The 17,119-nt window shown below is 40.0% G+C and overlaps 1 protein-coding gene across 1 annotated transcript in view; it reads left to right on the top strand.

The window, feature by feature from the left end:
• The window catches only part of LOC124594379 (collagen alpha-2(I) chain), a 129,938-nt gene that overhangs the window by 25,303 nt on the left and 87,516 nt on the right, over positions 1 to 17,119 (top strand). The window contains exon 2 of the mRNA XM_047132748.1: positions 7,993 to 8,163. Coding sequence (XP_046988704.1) covers positions 7,993 to 8,163 — 171 coding nt within the window. The remainder of the gene's footprint in view (positions 1 to 7,992; positions 8,164 to 17,119) is intronic.

Genomic DNA, 17,119 nt, shown 5'->3' with positions numbered 1-17,119 from the left:
AGCCTGTTCCTCGGCCACCATTAACCAGACGTTTTCAGTTGATGAGAGATCTGGAGAATTTGCTGGCCATGACAGCAGTCGAACATTTTCTGTATCCAGAGAGCCCCGTACGGGACCTGTAACATGCGGTCGTGTATTATCCTGCTGAAATGTAGGATTTCGCAGGGATCGAATGAAGGGTAGAGACACGGGTCGTAACACATCTGAAATGTAACGTCCACTGATCGAGACGTGTGACGTCTGATAGTCCATGCTGCTGCAAACGTCGTCTAACTGTTCGTGCAGATGGTTCTTGTCTTGCAAACGTCCCCATCTGTTGACTCAGGGATCGAGACGTAGCTGCACGATCCGTTACAGCCATGCGGATAAGATGCCTGTCATCTCGACTGCTAGTGATACGAGGCAGTTGGGGTCTAGCACGGCGTTCCGTATTACCCTCATGAACCCACCGATTCCATATTCTGCTAACAGTCATTGGATCTGGACCAACGCGAGCAGCAATGTCGCGATACGATAAACCGCAATCGTGATAGGCTACAATCCGACCTTTATCAAAGTCGGAAACGTGATGGTACGCATTTCTCCTCCTTACACGAGGCATAACAACAACGTTTCACCAGTGAACGCTGGTCAACTGCTGTTTGTGTATGAGAAATCTGTTGGAAAATTTCCTGATGTCAGCACGTTGTAGGTGTCGCCACCGGCGCCAACCTTGTGTGAATGTGCTGCAAAAATAATCATCTGCATATCACAGCATCTTCTTCCTGTCGGTTAAATTTTGCGTCGGTAGCACGTCATCTTTGTGGTGTAGCAATTTTAATGGCCAGTAGTGTATTTCAAATAAGGCGTAACTGCATAAAGCCTTTGTCTGAACATTTGTCTTGGCAGACATGAAGAATAAATATGTTGAACGTTAATGACATTTCTTTTATTTATAAATATTTTAAGAGTTTTCACATATAAACATCGGAAGCATTACTTCTGAGCACGCCCTAGTAGTCCACTTACGCAAATATACAACGAAAAGGGGGCAGATATTGCCTGTGACTTTAGTTACCCTTGCCTATCAAACCTTCGGACAGATTTCAGTCACATTTAGTTACTCTGTCTAACATAGAGCGATTCGGTTGGTGACACGGGGCGACACAGTGTTAATACATGTCACAGGCCATTCGGGAAAACAATAACATTTGTGAGATGGGAACCTTCGAAAGGATCGACAAGACCTTTAGTGATCCACAACCTACGCCCGCAGATTTCCAATCAGTAATTCGCAGGACTCTTGCCATGTGGCTGAAAAATGTAGACCAATGGTTAAGATACTTTAATAACACAACAGGGATTAGATTATTGTTCGGGTTTTACAACAGATATTTACGTCATCTTGCCAAATCACATACGGTCGATACAATGATGGTTCCATGAACAATGCCATCCATTTTCCGACACCCTTTCAGTTGAACCAACTTCTAGTTCCTATATTCATGGATACTATTTCACAGCTGCGTTATTCTATTTATGGTCCAGTGCTCATGAAACTGAAAGCTTCCTGCACGTGCAAAATGTGTTGCAGTTGATCCCAGGACAACGACTTGGACATTGTAGTATTCCGATTGATGTTGTGACCTGAGAGATACTGCTAGATACGTGGAGCAGGTAATATGGTATGCCTCACCTTTCCCTGGTTTCCTCCGGTTACAGTTTCAGTTTCATGCATCATGAAAGCCGTAATCTAACTGTCAATTTTGGACAACATAATGCTGTCCACTGTCTGCGAAACTGTACATCCAGCTCGCAGTGTTCCCCCTGTTGGAGCTGACCGTAGCGCAGTGGTCTGATGATTAGGATTTGAGTAAGACAAATGAGCTGAGACAGAGCTACAAAGTAAACCCACCTAATTATGGCGGCTGAACTATAAGGCATTTAACTGGCAAAGCAGAACTTTCCGAAACGGCGATGGTGTGCAACTGGGTTATCATCGCTCCCTGAGCTACGGTTTTGGATCTGATACACATCGGAGGCGACATGTACATGCATTTTACTGTGAAATTACCGCACTGTTTGCAGTCTAAATATTAAAATACTCGGTTTCGTCCACTGCTGAGGGTGGCAGTGGTCTGCAGAGAGCACTTACGTGCAGTCTCACATATGACTTGTGCGCCCACGATGTTATATGAAACACACAAACTTTCTGCTCAGTCACAAGGCGGTGGTGTGTGCTATTGCTGGAAACGACCCATAACACTGACAGGAGCGACGAAGTGGTACGACGTTGATTACTTATTTCATAATAATTGTTGTTATTACATATCGCCCGTCATCTAGTACCTAAAACTGGTATTTATGATGAGCATATTCACAATGTTACGTTTTACATAGTTTGGTGTTACCCTTATATTTTTATCGGAATTATTTGTACCTTACATTAATTTATTTAGGCGAAGAGCTTGTCTGCCATATGTAGGCGGATTTTCCGTCACATCCAGAGAGACTCTACTCCAGGGCACTGCAAGTACTTCCTTCTCTAGCACAGTAATTAACCAGAAAATTAAATTTACTGCACAACAGGTTGGTACAGCAAGATAGCGCAGAGTTAACTGCAGCCACCATAGCAGTGCCAGTGAAAATTAACGCAGTTGGCGCCAGAACGTATCATTTGCGATGTGCAGCTCATCCCTCGTGCCCCTAGGGACAGTCATTACTCTCCAGCCATTTGTGACCGTGTACGTACTGATGTTATGTGGCTTGCAGCCCCTATGCAAACTGCTACTGTGATTTTTATTACTTCGCTATCCGTGTCAATACTTTAAGCTTTCCTCAAGCTTTTCCCATCCTGTGTTAATGTTCTCATCTCACCTTTGCTGCTACACCCAACATCCTCGCATATCTCTTTACCATATTCTTGTCTTTGTCTGTCACTAAAAATTTTTCCTCCATTGTTGCTCTCAACGACAAGTTAACTATTCCTGGATTCCGCAGCAGAAGTTGCACTAAGCTGTCCGTTCTTCTGGTAAGAGTCTTCCGCTAGATGTCTTTCACCTCAGTCCTCCGGTTAGTTTTGAGAGGCCCGTGACGGACTCCTAATCTTTGTCATATTTTTGATCTTAGATAGCACTTGTACCCAACGTCCTCAGTTATTCTCATACCTAATCGTAAACATCCTTCTACAGCAGCCCATCTCGAATGCAACGACTTTCTTCTGATTTTTACCTCACCCAGTGATTCACATCGGTACACTGCTTCTTCCCCAATTTAGGGCCAGTGTTTGAGAATAGGGGATTTCTTTGGACCAGGAATGCCGTCTTTCCTTGTGCGTGCCTGCTTTTTATATCCTCCATGCTTCATCCATCAAGTGCTATTTTGACGAAATGGTTCACGGGTTAACAGCCACATGTCAGGTGTACCCCTAACGGTGGAAACGTGGTCGCTTGCCGAAATACCGTGCCCGTTGCACGGACATCCGGCCATTGACACGTTAACTATTTCGGCATGACGATTTGGGAGATATTCAAGAACGACAAATGTTATTTTGATTGAAGTGTCTCATAATTATGAATAAAAAGTAGCTACCCGTAATTGTTTTGTAGAAAATTTAATAGCCAAGATGACATTCAGTGCCATTTATTCCTGATTACCGGTTTCAACAGTTAAGGTTCTTATTTTCTGGTCTTTAAAAAAATTACTATTATGTGTCCTGTTCCATTACGACTGTCACACACATACGATGTTTACATTCAGATGGATATTATGTAGCACCTGCGTGGAATGTGTTACGTAATAACAACTAGAATGTCAACATAGTATATGCGATACAATCATAACAGGGCAGAGCGTATAACAACAAATTTTTTAAAGATCGGAAGATGACAGCATTAAGTGTTGAAAGCGGTAATCACGAATAGCACTGAATGTGGTCTTAGCTATTAAATTTTCTCCAAAGTGTTATTTTGATTCCAAGGTAGCATAATTCCTTCAGTTCGTCTGCTTCACGGTCCCCAAATTTGACGTTAAGTTAATCGCTGATCTCATTTCTGCTGCACTTCATTACTTTCGTCTTTTCTCGGTTTGCTCTCTACCCTTATTCTGCTATTATTAGACTGTTGATTTCGTTCTGCATATCATATACCTCTTCATCACTTTCACTGAGAATTTCTGTTGCACCAATGAATGTCTTTCACCATCTTGAACTGGTATTTTACGAAATGAAACTACAAGGTTCCAGAGACATTTTCCAGTCAGAAACATATATGATGCCCATACACTGAAGCGCCAAAGAAACTGGTATTCAAATACGGAAATATGCAAACAGGCAGAATGCGGCGCTGCGGTCGGCAACGACTATATAAGACAGCAAGTCTCCGGCGCAGTTGTTAGATCGGTTACTGCTTGTACAATGGCATGTTATCAAGATTTAAGTGAGCTTCAACGTGGTGGTATAATCAGTGCACGTACGATGTGACACAGCATCTCCGAGGTAGCGATGAAATGGGGATTTTCCCGTACGACCATTACACGAGTGTACCGTGAATATCAGGAATCCGGTAAAACATCAAATCTCTGACATCGCTGCTGCCGGCAAAAGATACTGCAAGAACAGGACCAACAGCGTCTGAAGAGAACCGTCCAACGTGACAGAAGTGCCACGCTTGCGCAAATTGCAGCAGATTTCAATGCTTGGCCATCGAAAAGTGTTCACGTGTGAACCTTAAAACGAAACATCATCGAACTGGGCTTTCGGAGTCGAAGGACCGCTCCTGTACCCTTGACGACTGCACGACACAAAGGTTTACGCCTCACCTGGGCCCGTCAGTACCGACATTGGACTGTTGATGACTTGAAACGTGTTGCCTGGTCGAACGAGTCTCGTTTCAAATTGTATCGAGTGGATGGACGTATACGGGTATCGAGACAACCTCATGAATCCATCGACCCTGTATCTCAGCAGGGATTGTTAAAGCTGGTGGAGGCTTTGTAATGGTGTGGGGTGCGTCCAATTGGGATGATATGTGATCCCTGATATGTCTAGATGCGACATTGACAGGTAACACGTACGTAAGCATTCTGTCTGATCACCTGCAACCATTCACGCCCATTGTGCATTCCAACGGACTTGGGCAATTCCAGCAGGACAATGCGACACATCACACACCCAGAATTGCTACAGAGTGGCTCCAAGAACACTCTTCTGAGTTTAAACACTTCCGCTTGCCTCCCTAGACAAACTGCATGTACACACCAATATTTTATTTCTACTGAACAATGGAGCATAATAGCTGCATCCCTGTCTTACATCCTTTTACTCTCAGCACTTCGTTTTTGTCTTATATCCTTGTAGTTAGTTTTTGGTTCTTATATGCTTCTGTATATTAGATGTCTTTCTTTGCAGATTAGACGTATTTTTCTCAGAATTTCAAGCATCTTGCACCATTTGGCGTGTTTTCTAAAGTCACGATTCGGTTGTCAAGTGCAACGTCAGAACTGCGTCTCTGCTGCCTTCCGAAAACGTAGCTGATCATCTTACAGATCGTCAAGGTTCTTTTCCATTCCTCCTCACCTACTCTTTCTTAACGAAACCTAGTATCGCTTTGACGCCACGAGAGGCGCACAGATTTCTGTAAGTACGAGGGTCACTCCAAAAGAAATGCACACCATTTTTGTAAAAATACAGTTTTCATTCAGCATGTGTGAAAGTTTCACAGTGTGTAGATACATCCTTCCCGCTTGTTTTCAAACTTAGATCAACCTGTTCCCGTGAGAGGCGCCATCACAGCATGTCTTCAAGATGGCTGCTACACTTGACGTTCGTCAGAAGCAACGTGCTGTCATAGAATTCCTGTGCTGTGAAAACGAGACAGTGGGAAACATCCACAAGAGGTTGAAAAAGGTGAATGGAGAAGCTGCTGTCGATTGCAGTACAGCTAGTCGGTGGGCAAGCAGGTTACGTGATGAAAGCGGGCACGGTAAAATTGAGGATTGTCCTCGCAGCGGCCGGCCTCGTACAGCACACACTCCATACAATGTGCAGAGAGTTAACGAATTGGCGACTGCTGACAGACGTATCACAGTGAACGAATTGTCACGCTACGTTGGGATACGGGAAGGAAGTGTTTGCAGAATAGTGTTGGCGTTAAAAAAGGTTTGTGCCAGGTGTGTTCCCAGTATGTTGACAGTGGCTCACAAAGAAACAAGAGAAACGGTATGCAGCGAACTTTTGGAACAGTACGAGAATGGTTGAGATGAATTTCTTGGATGAATTGTGATGAAACATGGCTCCATCACTTTTCACCAGAGACGAAGAGGCAATCAGTGGAGTGGCATCACGCAAATTCACCGAAGAAAAAAAAAAATTCAAAAGCACACCTTCTGCTGGAAAAGTTTTGGCTACAGTGTTTTACGATTCCGAAGGACTCTTGCTTGTGAACATCGTGCCAAGTGGAACCAGCATAAATTCTCATACATATGTGACGACACTGAAGAAACTTCAAGCTCGACTGAGTCGTGTTCGACCACATCGGCAAAGCAGGATGTTTTGCTGTTGCACGACAATGCACGGTCACATGTCAGTCAAAAAACCATGGAAACGATCACAAAACTCGGATGGACAACACTGAAACACCCGCCTTATAGTCCTGACCTGGCTCCATGTGACTATCATCTCTTTGGGAAACTGAAAGACGAGGGGCGGGCAAACGTTGCACGCGGCTCATGAGCACGTGTGCTGCTCGCGTGCGATCGTCGACCGGAGCAGTGGCGACAGCCGGCAGGTTGCGGCAGTGTAGTGCCAGGCTAAGCCGCGTACGTTGTATTTCAAGAACCGGAAAATGCAGAGTGAAACAAGGAAACGGGGAAGTGGAGATTTGCTATCTTCTAAAAAGTAATGGGAGAATCATTTTTTCCTTAGTGCATAAACGTGAAAATTCGAAATGTTTAATATGTGTGTGTATTCTCGCTGGTCAGCGGAAGTTTAGTATTGATGGCCATTATAATAAATTTCACAAGGACGAGTACAATTTACTATCGGATTCTGAGCGGATGGGGAAATTGACTGAGCTTAAGAAGAGCGATCTGACGATATTAGATGAATCTGTCCTAGTTGCTGTTGTCACGAGAGATCTGCAACTTTCTTTCGTCATGTCTCTCATCTAACTCATTTAACATTTTATGGAGCACTGTTTTCAATTTTTCAGGACGACAAGAATAATAGCCCAGCGGTACGTGCAAGTTATAAAATTTCGCTTCATACAGCGAGAGCTGGAAAACTATTTGCTAAATTAATAAGCCTCGGTTAAGAGCAAACATCAGTGATGAAAATTTACGTAACTGTTTGCGTTTGTGTGTATGTAGAGATTTTGTTCCAGATATTAAACGTATTGTAAACTCCACCTGTGATAATTAAATAAAACGTATCGTAGGTAATAGGTACTCTTTGAAACCATGATTTCTTTCAAGCACTCCTACTAACCTTATTCCTTCATTCAATAAAGCAAGCTAGGAAAAAAAAAACGCATTACAGAGGAAGGAGGAAACAGAAGGTCTGGTGGGGTGGGGAGGTAAGCGGGTGGCCTGCTTGCCCCTGTGTGCACGCACTTGTTAAAAGCACGCGTGCAAGTGCACCCCACACATGCCCGCCCCAGTGAAAGACACTCTTCGTGGAACAAGGTTCGAAGATGATGTCTCCCTTGTGCACGCTGCCAAACAGTGGCTCCAACAGGTTGGTCCAGAATTTTACCGTGCCGGTATACAGGCGCCGGTTCCAAGATGGCGTAAGGCAGTTGAGAGGGATGGAAATTATGTGGAGAAATGAAAATATTGTTCCTAAAGAATGTATCTATGCACTGTAAACCTTTCAAACATGTAGAATAAAAGATGGATTTAAAAAAAAAAGTGTGCATTTCTTTTGGAGTGAACCTCGTATATCGTATGTGCTTGTTGCTGTGTAGATGAGAATATCGCCGTTTGGTAACAGTGTTGGTGTGGTGTGGTGTGCTGCAGATGCCACTGAAGGAGCTGGGCCTGCGGCGGCTGTGGAGCGGGCTGCGCGCGGGCCGGGCCGAAGCGGCCAACGGCTCCGGCACGGGGTCGGGGACCAGGGACTCGTCGCTGTCGCCCTGCGGGGACCCGCAGAGGCCCGCCGCGCCAGCCGGCGGCCTCCCCCTGCTCCAGGTAAGGGACACAGCCACAGCCGGGGAGTCGCGGAACACGCCCTCCAGTACAAAATACTGATTGCAATGGAAAGATCGTTTTTTTATTATTATTCTTTTGTCCTACAGACAGAACAAACTGCTCGAGTTCTGATGCATTCTTGAGTCAGGGCCTTGTTAGTGAAAGATCCGGTACTGGGGCAGACACATTGAAATTGGGAGTAGCCTATTTGAGAGTGGATTTACAGCCGCGACATTTGCCTTACAACCAACGGAAACTCCCGGAAAATATTGGTCAGAACACCTCGTATCGACCCTATCTGGATTTTTCCTATTCGTAAAATACAGCGTTACATGATGGTCCTATGAGCATACTGAACGGGTAATTCAGTACGCGAAGGGAGATGAAAATCGAATAGTCATGAATGGCTGCATGAGGTTTCAGGAGAAGAAGTAGAAGAAAGGGGATGGGATAATATGGGCTACATAGTAGGAATGAAAGAAGAGGAAGACTAAATCAATTCTGCAACAATTTAAGTTAGTAATAGAGAATACTCTGTTCAGTATTCACAAGAGGAGGTGGTATACTTGGAAAAGGCCGGGATATAAGGGAAGATTTCAGTTACATCATGGTTAGGCAGAGATTCCGAAATGAGATATTGGATTGTAAGACCTACCCAGGAGCAGATATACTCAGATCACAATCTAGTAATGATGAAGAATAGGTTGAAGCTTAAGAATCAGTGCGCGAAGAAGTTGGGTAAGAGTGAACAATAAGAGTGAAAGACCAACAACGAAAGCCGCGCGGGGTAGCCGCTCGGTCTCAGGCGTCTTGCCACTGTCCGCGCGGCTCCCCCCGTCGGAGATTCGAGTGCTCCCTCGGCGCAAGTTTAAGTTAGATTAAGCAGTGTGTAAGCTTAGGGACCGTTGACCTCAGCAGTTTGGTCGCATAAGATCTTACCACAAATTTCCAAATTTTTCCAAGAATGAACTGCTCCTATTAAAAAGGATTTATGATAGGGGTGTACTCTTTCGCCCTACTGCTCAATCTACACATCGAAGAAGAAATGACGGAAGTAAAAGTAAAGTTCTAGACTGGAATTAAAATTCAAGGTGAAAGGATATCAATGATGTGATTCGCTGATGACATTGCTATCCTCAGTGAAAGTGAAGAAGAACTATATGATGTGCTGAATGAAATGGACAGTATAATGAATGCAGAACATAGATTGAGATTAAATCGAAGAAACACGAAAGTAATGAGAAGTAGCAGAAATAAGAACAGCGAGAAACGCAAAATTAGGATTGATGGTCACGAAGTAGACGAAATTGAGTAATTATGCTACATAAGCAGCAAATTAACCGATGACGGACGAAACAAACAGGACATCAAAAGCAGACTATCTGGAAAAAAGGGCATTCCTAGCCAAGGGAAATCTAGTAGTATTCAAACATACGCCTTAATTTGAGGAAGGAATTTCAGAGAATGTATATTTTGTGCACAGCATTTTATGATAATGAAACATGCACTATGTGAAAACCGAATAGATTTGGGGCTAGAGTAGAGTGTTGAGAATTAGATGGGCTGATAAGGTAAGGAATGAGGAGTTACTCCGCAGAATCGCCGAGGAAAGAAAGATTTGGAAAACACTGGCAAGAAGAAGGTACAGGACGATAGAATATCTGTTAAGACATCACGGAATGACTTCCATGGTACTAGAGGGAGCTGCAGAGGGTAAAATCTGTAGAGAAAAACAGATTGGAATAAATCGAACAAAATATTGAGGATGTTGGCTGCAAGGAATAATCTGAGATGAGTGGATTGAGAGAGGAGACAAACTCGTGTCAGGCAGCATGAAAGGAGACTGACGATTGAAAAACAAAAACCTCAGCGCTCGTGAATGGTCTTCTATTGCAATGCTTAAGGAGAGGGAGTTCCATGTGTGGAGGGAGTCTGCGAATTCGAAACTTCATTACAGCGCGCTGTTTCCCACGTGCCGACATTGTTACACGCTACGATTCGGAGCCCTGTAGCGGCAGACGGCTGCAAATATGTAGTCACTGAGAGTAAACATGGAAAACGTTAAGAGCGTTTTTTTTAAAGCATTAAGAGTTGTCACACAAAAAATTCGTAGGCATTTCTTTTCAGCACGCCTACGTATTACTTTAAGCAAGTTTTAAATAAAACTCCAGTTTGCACTGGTTTTTAGACTATTCATACTTTCATTTTGACCTTTGAGTGAAGGAACTTAAGCTAATGAAAGTTAAGCACATAATGAAACAATGTGACCCATCAAATCTACCATACTCGTTTTCTTGCACTAATACACAAGAACACCACTGTTTTCAGTGGTGCAACTTTCCAACCAACTTCAAGATATTACTTAGGCAAAGTGAAATATGTGTTTGAAATGAAACGGTGACACTCGTTAAGTTTCACTGTATTAAGTTAAAACCACGTTTAACACAGTTTGAATTATCGTGACTCTAGCTCTCGAACACGATAACAGAGAATAAAATGTCTGTAATTTGCCAGATGCAGTGCAGGACTTGCTGCTAACATACTCCTGCATATTCTTCACTTCTCTAATAAATTGGCTAGACCAAACTACAATAATCTCAACCCTTCAGCAGAATACTTAAAACAATATGATACCGTATTTGCAATACTTAATAAGGCCTGGAAAAATCTTGCATCCATGTCAGCGATATAATAGAGACGACTTTCATATGCAGAAGTGCTCGTAACTACGAGGGCAGTTCAATAAGTAATGCAACACATTTTTTTTCTCGGCAAATTTTGATTGAAAAAACCGGAAATTTCTTGTGGAATATTTTCAAACATTCCCGCTTCGTCTCGTATAGTTTCATTGACTTCCGACAGGTGGCAACGCTGTACGGAGCTGTTAAAATGGCGTCTGTAACGGATGTGCGTTGCAAACAACGGGCAGTGATCGAGTTTCTTTTGGCGGAAAACCAGGGCATCTCAGATATTCATAGGCGCTTGCAGAATGTCTACAGTGATCTGGCAGTGGACAAAAGCACGGTGAGTCGTTGGGCAAAGCGTGTGTCATCATCGCCGCAAGGTCAAGCAAGACTGTGTAACCTCCCCACCGTAATTTAAAAGAAAAAAGACAATACTTAATACAAATGGGGGCCGAGTGTAACCTCCCCACAAAAATTTAAAAGAATGAACAATATTATTTAAGGATGCTAATGGACACTACTCTAAGCGTAACCTGCCCACAATGAAATGTACTGACAATGGCAACAAAAAATGTGAAATTCGCAATCTGACTCAAATATAAATTCCTCATGAAAAATTAAAGTCCATTCAGTGATAAGAAAATTTAATTAAACCGAAATATCGGTCTTTGGCCCTGTGTAAAACAATCAGAATTAAAGTCTTACCTCAGAATAAATGGATGTCACATTTCTGCTCTTGTTGTTGTGCACCGCTTGGAGGAACTGCATTGCAAATAATAATATTCTCTTTTTTTTGTGATTTTAGTGAAATTTTTCTTCAAAAGAAGCGGAATGAAATGGGAAGTGCAACGAAATCTTTAGTTCAATAAAAAATTAAATTTTTGAGAAAATGCTTTTGAAATAAAAATTATTATTGCGGGACTTGTTGGAGAATAATTACAATAAATAAAATTTTTCATTATCTAATGATTATATTAATTAACAGTATACCTTATTCACCATCTTGACCAGTGTTGCCGACCGCTCTCCATGACGACTATTGGCGTACTGCACGCGACGACTACTGACTGAGTACTGCCCTCAACTAGACAGAGCTACAGACTCGCAACGACTGCTGACCGACTACCGCTCTGCATAGCGACAACTAACTAACTGCTCGCAACACTCGCGCGGTCAAGCGCATACTCTCTGGTCACAATGCCTCGCCATCGCTGCTATGTTACATACGTGTTTTATAACCCTCCACTGGGGGGGCAAAAATTTGGCAGCGATGGTGAGTCATTTGGACTTGCCAAGCGCGGCAAAATTTTTCATTAATTAACAAAATCCTACAACTTACAGAATATTTAAATGTTGTGCACACGCACTAAGTACAAAATATATCAGACAAAGACAAAATGTGAATACTAAACATAGTAGCAAATCAGAAAAATGTATATACAAATTTTTTGACAGATAACAAAGTGCACAGGCACTGAAAAAATTCTTTAGCATATTCAGAACAAATAAACAGACTGGCAAAATATTATGTTGACAAGTGACATGAATGCACATGCACTGTAGTTCAGAAAATAAAAAAAAATGTATATACAATATAAAAGACAAGAGTGTACATATACTGTACTTCAGAACAAATCGAAAAACGTCTTTAGCATTTTCGCAATAAATGACAAAAAATCATGTCCAAAGTGCACACGCACTGAAAAAATGTCTTTAGCATTTTCACAACAAATAAACATAATGGCAAAAAAAAAAAATCATGTCGACCAGTGCCACAAGTGTACTCGCACTGGAATTCAACAAATCGAAAAATGTATAACCTATGAACATAAATGATGTTACCAAAAAAATTTTTTCTTTATGTGACAAGAATCAGGATAGGAAAGGGAAGGATTGCATCATGGTTGTAGCACTTTAGATTGCACACAGCTGCTCTGAAAGTCCATATCTTTCCACAGAAGTACAACACCAAATGACACAACTTGAAGTTCTTTCCCATCAGAATTTATCAGTGTAGCCAAGACACTGAATTGTCGTAGTAATATTCCATGTTTTCATTTTGGCAGTACATTAGGTACACCAAACAGTGCGACCATAATAACGTCTTCATCGCTCACGGTGGTGGACACCATGTCGTGTCAACACCACGCTCTTACAAGGCACACCCACGTAGAATTAGTGCAAAACCAAAGATAGTGCTCCATGATCACTAGGATAAACAGGACAAATGAACATTGCAGTAATTCAGGGTAGTCAGCTTATGAGGTGAAGGACATCAAGTCACATAATATTGACAATTACAGTCTTCATGAGTAGTTTGTGGCATTCATAGCCTAGTTATTGAACATTTCTGTACCAAGTATGTAGTATTACAGAAAAATGTTCATTAATTGTTTTACATAGAATCAGTAGCCTTCTTTTCCTGGTTACAAAGCATTATGAAATAATCGCATTCTTTGCAGTTACAGAGTATAATTAAGAATCATTAACCTTCTCCTAATTACAGTTAATTAATCATTTGTCATTCCAATAATAATCATTAGCCTTTTCCTAATTACAGTTAATTAATCATTTGTCGTTAATTAATCATTTGTCTAATTACAGTTAATCATTTGTCTAATTACAGTTAATTAATCATTTGTCGTTAATTAATCATTTGTCATTCTAATATAGTAAGAATCATTAGTATTCTCCTAATTACAAAGCATTATTAAACAGTACCATAGTTAATTAATTATGTGTCATTCCAATGTAGTAAGAATTATTACCCTTCTCCTAATTACAAAGCATTACTAAACAGTAATTAAGATTCATTAGCCTTCTAATTACAAAACATCCTAATTACAGTTAATTAATCATTTGTCATTAATTAATCATTTGTCGTTAATTAATCATTTGTCTAATTACAGTTAATTAATCATCTGTCGTTAACTAATCATTTGTCTAATTACAGTTAATTAATTAATCATTTGTCATTCCAATATAGTAAGAATTATTAGCCTTAATTAATTACAAAGCATTATTAAACAGTACCATAGTTAATTACAAAGCATTATTAAACAGTACCATAGTTAATTAATTATGTGTCATTACAATCTATTAAGAATCACTAGCTGGCATCATGGGTAATCGTATTACAATAAACAGTGGCGGTTCTTGGCCAGTTACAAAGTATATTTAGTAAGACAGAATAATGTTCATCAGAAGCCTTAATTGAAAAGGAGAGTCAATTATTGGCCTAGCATTAACAAAATACATTGAGTGATACAAATTATTGGCACTCATTGGCCATTAACCAAAACATGAAAACTCAACATGGGAAAAAAAGGGCTAATTAATGGCATAATTAATAACAATTCTTCAAGTGACATTAATTATTGGCACTCAGTGGCCAGCAAGTATTGAACAGAATCATCATTCAGTATTATTCAGATTATTACGAAGTCATTATTAAAAATCAGTTAATTACAGTCAAATCATTAATAATCACAGGCATTATAAGTAGTATCATTACAATAAACAGTGTTCCTCCTTCAGTAGTATTCAGATCATTACAAAGTCATTATTAAAATCAGTTAATTACAGTCAAATCATTAATAATCACAGGCATTATAAGTAGTATCATTACAATAAACAGTGTTCCTCCTTCAGTAGTATTCAGATCATTACAAAGTCATTATTAAAATCAGTTAATTACAGTCAAATCATTAATAATCACAGGCATTATAAGTAGTATCATTACAATAAACAGTGTTCCTCCTTCAGTAGTATTCAGATCATTACAAAGTCATTATTAAAATCAGTTAATTACAGTCAAATCATTAGTAATCACAGGCATTATAAGTAGTATCATTACAATAAACAGTGGCAGTTATTAGTTAGTGACAAAGCATTATTTTGAATATAGTCTCATTAAGAGGTCATTACTCAAGTGACATGCTATTCAGAGTTGATCAGTATTATTCAGAATTATCATAAACTAGTGACATTATGTGGGACTGGTAATACATTTTTTTGGTAGCAATGCATTGCGTTGGGATCGATAATTAATTGCTGAAACATAACACTATTTGCTTTTGACCTATTGCAGCAAATGAGGATAGGTAACGTCATTCGTCACGAGTCAGCTGTAGCAAGATTATGTAACAAGGCAGTACATGTGATCGCATTTATAAACGATAGACACAAATGGGTAAAAATATAAAAATGCAAGTACTAGAACAGGTATAATAAGTAACAGGTTTAGTAAGTATCATGAAAAACTTCTCCTGGAAAAATTACAAAATGGATTATTGACCTGAAAGAAGAAACGCACACTATGCTGAAAAGTAGTGAACTTCGAATTAACAGGTAGCGAAATGTGTATAAAAATGTGTTTCATAGCTGTCCTTTCCAAAACTTTCCGTCATCCTACTATGCAATATTACACCTGCTGTCAAAGCAAACTGCAACAAATACTTAAATAACTACATAACATAAATACATAACTTCAACATTATCCTTATCTGTAAAGAAAACTTCATTATCCATATCATCATAACTTCACTATTATCATCATCTGTAAAGAAAAACTTCATTATTCATAACATCATATCCTTCATCATTATTCGTCAGTATTCATTATCATCTGCAAAAAATCACTTCATTATTCATTATACAATTATTCCTTATCTCTAGCATATTTCATCACTAAAACTAAGATGTGTAGTTCAGTCTGACAGCCTGCATCAATCACCTTGTATTCTGAAAGAAAAAATTAGTTAAGACTGCTATTCTGTGATGAGTATAGTATATTCGTGTTAATGTTTGTTAATCCTGATCCATTTACTCTTCCTCATAAAGTTATCGCATCTCCTTTCGTTTATTCCGTAGGTGAAATTCCCATTTATGCTAAATTTATTTCTTAGAATCATCATTCCTTTCTGAAATTCATGAACAAAGATTAATGTCTTGCATTTAAATCATATACCCACTAAATAATGACTGGTTTATGGTGACACAATTAAGCATACAGCATAACATGACAGAAAACGTAACGTGTCAAAGACATTGACAGTGTTCAGATGCAAAAATGTACACAGAATAATACGATGCAGCAGCAAAAGGAAAAATATAAAACAGTCACGATGTTGAGATATCATACGCCAAAAAAAAAAAAAAAAAAGTCAAAGTCGACTGGTGTGTGTTATATCTTAACTATTTCACAGTGCATATAAACAAAACTGGAATACAATCATACATAAAAAGACAAAATGTGACGTTCGTTGTGTTCAGCTTGTATGTAGTGTAGTTAATCGAGGCGGGAATTAAAGACTTTAATGGAGAGAGAATTTGATAAAATTAATACGTCATTACATAGAATTGCATAATTATTCATAAAATACTTAAGTTCATTTAGAAAAATATGCACGGTCTGATGTGTAACGACAAGAAAAGCGACCTGCTAACCTTACCTTGCCGGGCACTTGCCAAGAAAAATACGATAATCATCAGTAATTAGTCAGGTGAAATAATTGCGTTAGTAAATGGCATCATAGTGTGTTGAATCATACAGTGGTTTCACTCAATAAACGGTTTAATGTTTGAGATATGGTGGTTGCCTTTCGATTTTCTAGTTCTCAAAGTTTCGACGTGTACAACATTGAGGTGAGGGATGCTGCGAATCCGATACGGACCTGCGTATAGAAGTTCAAATTTACGGCACTTACCTTTTAATTTGCTGGATAAATAGTGTGTACGTACTAGTATCTTCTGTCCAACGTGAAAGTCGCGGCGTGTACAAACCTGTTTTTGCTGTCTTCTCCGGCGCTCTGCGGCACGTTTGATGTTCTTCAGCGCAATGTCAATTATTTCGTGGTGTCGTAAGCGACGACTTTTGGGAAATTCTATTAATTCTTTAATTTTGTTCGGTGGTTCAGCATTTTTCAGTATAACAGACGGAGATAGCATAGTGGATTCATTTGGAATGGAATTAATTACATCTTGGAATGAGAATATGTGTGTGTCCCAATCAATATGTCTTTTGTGGCAGTATATTCGGCACAGCTTACCAATTTCTTTCATTAATCTTTCACAGGGGTTCGAAGAAGCGTGGTACTTGGATATATAAATCGGAGAAATGTTTCTAGCTCGTAACATGCGTGTCCATACGCTACTACGAAATTGAGATCCATTGTCAGAAATTACTTTCATTACATGCCCTACATGAAATAGAAAATGTTTTACAAATGCTTTCGAAACAGTTTTGGCAGTAGCTTTGCGTAATGGAGTGA

This window comes from Schistocerca americana, chromosome 2, assembly GCF_021461395.2.
Source record: "Schistocerca americana isolate TAMUIC-IGC-003095 chromosome 2, iqSchAmer2.1, whole genome shotgun sequence".
Lineage (NCBI taxonomy): Eukaryota > Metazoa > Arthropoda > Insecta > Orthoptera > Acrididae > Schistocerca > Schistocerca americana.
The sequence above is the reverse complement of the archived record's forward strand: the minus strand, read 5'-3'. Positions and strand labels throughout refer to the sequence as shown.